Below are 6,116 nucleotides of genomic sequence, written 5' to 3'. Positions count from 1 at the left end.
ATGTCAACAAGAGCTGTTCACATCAAGCTTATTGAATCCATGTCCACATCCAGCCTCATAAATGCACTGAGAAGATTTTTCTCTGTTCATGGACCTGCAAAACGTCTCCGATCAGACAGGGGCACTAATTTTATTGGTGCGTGTAAAGAACTGAAAATTGACCATAGTGATGCTACACTGAACAACTATCTTTAGGAAATAGGTTGTACATGGGAATTCAATCCCCCACATTCATCACACATGGGTGGTTCATGGGAACGACTCATAGGGGTTGCCAGAGGAATCCTGGATGCAATGCTTCTGCAATCTGTACATCCTCAGCTCACACATGAAGTATTGAGTACCTTGATGGCTGAGGTAATGGTGATAATGAATGCCAGACCACTGGTGCCAGTGTCTACAGACCCAGACATGCCAGCAGTTCTTACGCCAATGATGATTTTGACTCAGAAAACAAGTGCTCTCTCAGCACCTGCAGGCAACTTTGACCCGACGGAGCTTCATACAAAACAATGGAAACAAGTTCAGTGTCTCGCAAACAGGTTCTGGAAGAGGTGGAGAGGAGAGTTTCTTGCCACTCTTCAGAGTAGAAGAAAATGGACGCAGGACAGGCCTGACATCAAAGTCGGAGATGTTGTTTTACTGAAAGACAGTCAAACCCACAGAAATAACTGGCCCGTGGGACGTGTCATTAAGACATTCTTCAGCCATGACAACAAGGTCCGCAAAGCTGAAATAAAGACAGTATGAGAAGGGACTGTGAAAGTGTTTCTGAGACCCATAACAGAGCTGATTGTTCTTTTGTCTGAGGGGCTGTAAAACTAAAACAAAAAAAAAAGTTTTATTGCAGATTTTATTTTGACTTGGTTTAGTGTGTTTAAGTGGTACAATCATATTCTACCAGGCGGGGAGTGTTCTGCCCTCTGTTTTAGTGCATTTGGTTTTATTGTGAGTCATGCAGCACTGCCCCCTGTGGGTTATACGGCAGCAGTAATCTTGAGAGACGTTCACTTGAGAGAGAAAGTTAAGTCAGTCATAGTAGCCTGCAAGGTTTATGTTGCGAAAATCTGCTACCTCCCAGCGTTGTGCCTTGGACACCATTCGTCTTTTACAAAAAACAAAAAACAAAAAAACAAATAAAGTAATTCGCCAGTGAATAACAAGAAACGTCATGCCTTGGTTTTATTGGGGAATTACACCCTGTAAGCTGACTGTCTAGCTTTGAAGACGGACTACTTATGGCGAGGACAGTACAGTAAGGCCAGCCAGGGACAGAGGCAGTTCAAGAAAACAGGCAATAATTAGCCGATTGAGGATTGGGCACAGTAATGTCAATGACATATTATTCATTATAGGGAAGCATCCAACGGGTTTCTGGATGCAGTGTCAGGAAATAGAATCTGTACAACATATTATTTCATGCAGGGAATATGCAGAGGAAAGATTAGAAATGATTATGCAGCTACATAAGTTAGGAATGTCGGAAATTAGCTTAAAAAGTATCGTATAATATGGAAGTGATGGGCAAGGAAGAATTCTGTTCGATTATTTGAGAGCCACTAAACTGATAAGCCGTATATAGAGCAACAGGGTGTTCATGTGGACCATAACCAGAAGGTGGCGGCAATGCAATGCTCTGGATGCCAACCACTGTAAAACTGCAGAGGAGAAGAAGAAGAGTCTATGGTGTTTTTTTCCTGGGTTGATGGCCTTCTCTAGATCTAGCCCGTCAAAACTGCACAGAAACGAGAGCAACGTTGGATAAAGTCAGTGAAATGTGTGTTAACCTTTATTGTCATATCTCTGAGTTTATATTAGATCGGATTACAAGATTAGTTGAGGACACTGTAACTCACTGCTATTAGGAATTGTTTTGTGACTGCCTCGCTATTAGCATGGCTAACAGTTACTTCAGTAACCTACAAGCATATGATTACTAATCTTACGTGATTATTAAAGTTAATAGGAAACATTTCAAATTTAACATCCGACAAACAGTTGTTGGATAATAGCATTATGATGCACTGGTAAACAAACGTAAAGGTATCGTACAGAAATCCCATGTTTAGCCGTAAAACGCTAACAATATGTGATAGCAAATTTTAATTCGCAAAGTCAATTTCAACTCAGGTGACCTGTAATTTAGTAGTTTGTTAGCTATCTGAAATTCAGAAGCCATTAATTGCTTATTGGTGGTTCAGGTGCACAGTAGTAGGGTTATTAACTACCTAGATTTACATTTCCTTACCGTATATTGTCTGATAAAAGTTAATTTATCATCGGTAGCATACGACGTTTTAAGGTTATGTTAAATGGCAACCTAGTTAACAAAAAAAGATGCGAAATTAGCTGTATTTCATGGTACGTGATTAGATTGGTTAGCCCGAATTAGAATAGTTTGTACCTGGTCATTTTCTTTATTTTTGACTTTCTTGAGCCGCCTTCCACAACGTGTTAATGTTAAATTAACGTTAGCCATTAACTAGCTGTTCGTTGTAAATTTAGCACTTCTGCCTTATGAATAGAATTTGGTGTCGTGTTTCGCCTACGGCAGTGGGGCAAAGGAGAACTAGATTCTACACGACTAGTTGTCTCCATTAAAGAACATTAACTCGAGCAGATATTATTAAGACATTTTAATACTTAATAAATATTTAATTTGAATATGTTTTTTATACATTTAGGGAGTGATCTCTGTGACACTTACTCCCTTTTATTCTGGACAAAGTTTGTGCCTTGTCATATACTTATGTTACATAAAAAGTACTGTGTACATTCACAGAGTAGCAAAACTAATGAAATTCACAAACATATTATAAGAAATAAAACCATACTATTAGAGCTAAAATGAGTATTGCATTAATATCAACAGAATCACCACAAAATTAATTTCCAAAAATTTGTAAATTGATTATTATAGTTGTTTATTCAAGCTAGAGTGATAAATATTCTCTGGTTTCCACGTCTTGCTTAATTACTGTATGTTTTATATTTTGTTAAACAGTGTTTTGTGCTGTTGTTTTGATAAGATATAAGGATAATTACATTATTTGGCCAAGCATGTTACACACACAAGGAATTTGTTTCCGATACAGAACCGAGGCAGCCATCTGTGGTGCCAATTCACACCGATGGCTGGAGTCATCAGGGGCAGCTTTGGGGTTCAGTGTCTTGCCCAAGGACACTTTGACATGTGGACTGCAGGCACCGTGATTCGAACCTCCAACCCTCTAGTTGGGAGACGACTCCTCTACTCACTGAACCACAGTCACCCATACGTTACATTAGTGACATTGTCTGCTATTAAATCAAATAATGTTAATTTCAGAGCTATAAAGGGCGTGGAGTGCAGGGGGCTATTGTTTTAAAAGGTGCATTTAAAGGTCTTACAGATACTTTGCTTTAATGGGCCATTAAAGGTAGGCTAGTCATGTCAATATCCTTATATCGTGTTTATTCATTAGCTGGAAAATTTGTTTGGTTTTTCATTTCAAAAGATTCTTAACTGTTAGATGCATATTAATAACAAAAACTTAAAAACGGACTATAGTTCTGGAAATAAAAGTGAACTGAACCAACACCATGTAATCAGTGATGTACAACTCAGACTGTGTCAGTTTTAAAAGTATTTGAAGATGGTCCTGTTTCATTTTTACTGCTTGTTGCATTCAGCAGGTGCTGTTGGGATTGACTGAGACTTGGGCAGGCCAAGAGAGATCCACTGTTCCTTTCCCCGACCTCCTCTTCCTGATCATCTCAGAAACGCATCTCTCACCATGAATGAAGTTAATGTAATCAGAGAGGGCTGGCTCCACAAAAGAGGTAAGAAACACAAGGATCAGTAAAGTATTTTCATGCTGACAATTCACAGTGAAAGTAAGGTTTGATATTATAGTCCTTGAGTTCAGTTTGGTAAACATCTACAATTATTAACTCTAGATGTCAATCAGATTGAGCTAAAGGGTTTGTCTTAAATTACCAGTGATACTCATTGATGGAGTGATTGTAATTTTATATGTCTTTCTGACCCAGGTGAATATATCAAAACATGGAGGCCCAGGTATTTCATTCTGAAGAGTGATGGTTCCTTCATTGGTTACAAGGAGAAGCCTGATCTAAACGACCAGACTTCACCACCTCTCAACAACTTCTCAGTGGCAGGTCAGTCCTCCTGATGGTAAAACTTAACTCTGGACAATGGGCTTTTCTTGGTAATTTCTAGAACTAACAGTGGTTTAAGTTTGATACAGTTCTGACTCGATTTTTTTAAATCTTCAGGAGTTTCTGGTAAACATTACTCTTGTGTATTTCACAGAATGCCAGTTAATGAAGACAGAAAGACCCCGGCCCAACACGTTCGTCATCCGTTGCCTACAATGGACCACGGTCATTGAACGCACCTTTCATGTGGACAGTAATGAGGACAGGTAAGAAGAGGGTAAAATATTATATAAAGGAGGGTGCCATTCTTTTTTTCAAGGCTTGTATCAAATTATGGCAGGAACTTTTTCAGTGATGCCGAAATGGCACCTCATCTGTTTTACAGTGTTATGCAACATAAAATGTATTTTCTGCAAATTATTTTAAATACCCTTACCATCCAATGTCCATAGCCTATATTTATGAAATTCAGAAAGAGGGATACTTATGGGAAAACCAGCACCTTTCCACTTCTTTCTATGTAGTAACTGCAGTGCTCTAAAGCCAAGCAGCCAACATGATGACTCTGATGACAATGAAGATGATTAGTCTATCATATTTCAGTTGAAGTATAAATTGATGAATTGCATGCATGCTTTGCCGTTAGTGTATGTGATTTATTTATAACCCATTTTTTTTCTTCTGAAGAATTTCTGCTCTTTGGTGATGTCTCTGTTGGACTTGCCTGCCTAGTGCCACCTCATTTCTGAGTTAAAGTTATGACAACCTCAAATCAGAACAAGTTGGGACAGTATGTAAAATAATAATTAAAACTAAAAATAATGATTTGTAAATCATCTGTGTCCTATTTTACATTGAAAACAGCACAGCAGCACATTATTTGATATGATACTTCATCAATTTTATTCTTTGTTTACAATAAACACTCAGTTCAATTCTCATGCTGCAACACATTCCAAAAAAGTCATGATGTGCCATTTCAGGGCCAGTAATGAGGTAAAACAATGATATTCTATTTACATTTGAGACAGGTGATGTCAACGGGTGACTACATCATGACTTGGTACAAAAGTGGCATCCAGGAAAGGCTGAGCCCTTTAGGAGCAAAGATGGGCTGAGGACCACCAGTTTCAGTGTCTTGCCCACACTTCGACACGTGGACTGCAGGCACTGAGATTTGAACCTTCAACCTTCCGGCTGGGAGAGACCGCTCTACCCACTGCACCACTGTCGCCTCCCCATTTATTTTAAACAAAAACTAAAAATGATGAGGTATCACATCAAATTATATGCTGAATTATTTTCAATGTAAAACAGGACACACATGATTTACAAATCACTATTTTCAGAAGTTTTCGAAGTTTGATTTTACATATGCCCCAACCTTTTCTGATTGGGGATTGTAATAGCCTGCTACTTAAAGAAGGACTTGGTGGGTTTCAGCCGTTGCTAATTTTAAACTGGGACTTCACTATACTTGGGCAGTGCGCATGCAAGACTTAAGTGTTAGATCCGTTCAATCCGCATTGACTCCGATCTCCGTGCAACATCTCTTGTCAGAACAGCTGTCTATCAGCAGGAGGACAGCACAGTCTTCACCAGGCTGACTGACAGCAGACATGCACTGGACAAAAATAGTGTTAATGTAGGCTCATCATCAACAAAAAATCATCCATCCATTTTCCTCCGCTTATCCGGAACCGGGTCGCGGGGGCAGCAGTCTAAGCAAAGATGCCCATACTTCCCTCTCTCCAGACACTTCCTCCAGCTTCTCCGGGGGAATGCCGAGGCGTTCCCAGGTCAGCTGAGAGACATAGTCCCTCCAGTGTGTCCTGGGTCTTCCCCGGGGCCTCCTCCCGGTGGGACATGCCCGGAACATCTCCCTAGGAAGGCGCCCAGGAGGCATCCGAAACAGATGCCCAAGCCACCTCAGCTGGCTCCTCTCGATGTGGAGG

General features: G+C 39.9%; 1 protein-coding gene across 4 annotated transcripts in view; it reads left to right on the top strand.

Moving 5' to 3' along the window:
* The first annotated feature begins 1,627 nt into the window (after positions 1–1,627).
* LOC109972703 (RAC-beta serine/threonine-protein kinase-like) overlaps positions 1,628–6,116 on the top strand; it is a 67,658-nt gene continuing 63,169 nt past the window's right edge. Inside the window, exons 1-4 of one of the 4 annotated variants that reach the window (XM_020621740.1) lie at positions 1,628–1,766; positions 3,676–3,822; positions 4,033–4,161; positions 4,316–4,427. In XM_020621740.1, the coding sequence (XP_020477396.1) occupies positions 3,777–3,822; positions 4,033–4,161; positions 4,316–4,427 (287 nt within the window). In that variant the 5' untranslated portion in view covers positions 1,628–1,766; positions 3,676–3,776. Of the gene's footprint in view, positions 1,778–3,672; positions 3,823–4,032; positions 4,162–4,315; positions 4,428–6,116 lie in introns of all 4 variants that reach the window. The other 3 variants (XM_020621739.1, XM_020621737.1, XM_020621736.1) reach the window with 3 other exon arrangements.

The sequence above is a fragment of the Monopterus albus genome, unplaced genomic scaffold (assembly GCF_001952655.1).
Source record: "Monopterus albus unplaced genomic scaffold, M_albus_1.0 scaffold267.1, whole genome shotgun sequence".
Classification (NCBI taxonomy): domain Eukaryota; kingdom Metazoa; phylum Chordata; class Actinopteri; order Synbranchiformes; family Synbranchidae; genus Monopterus; species Monopterus albus.
The sequence above is the reverse complement of the archived record's forward strand: the minus strand, read 5'-3'. Positions and strand labels throughout refer to the sequence as shown.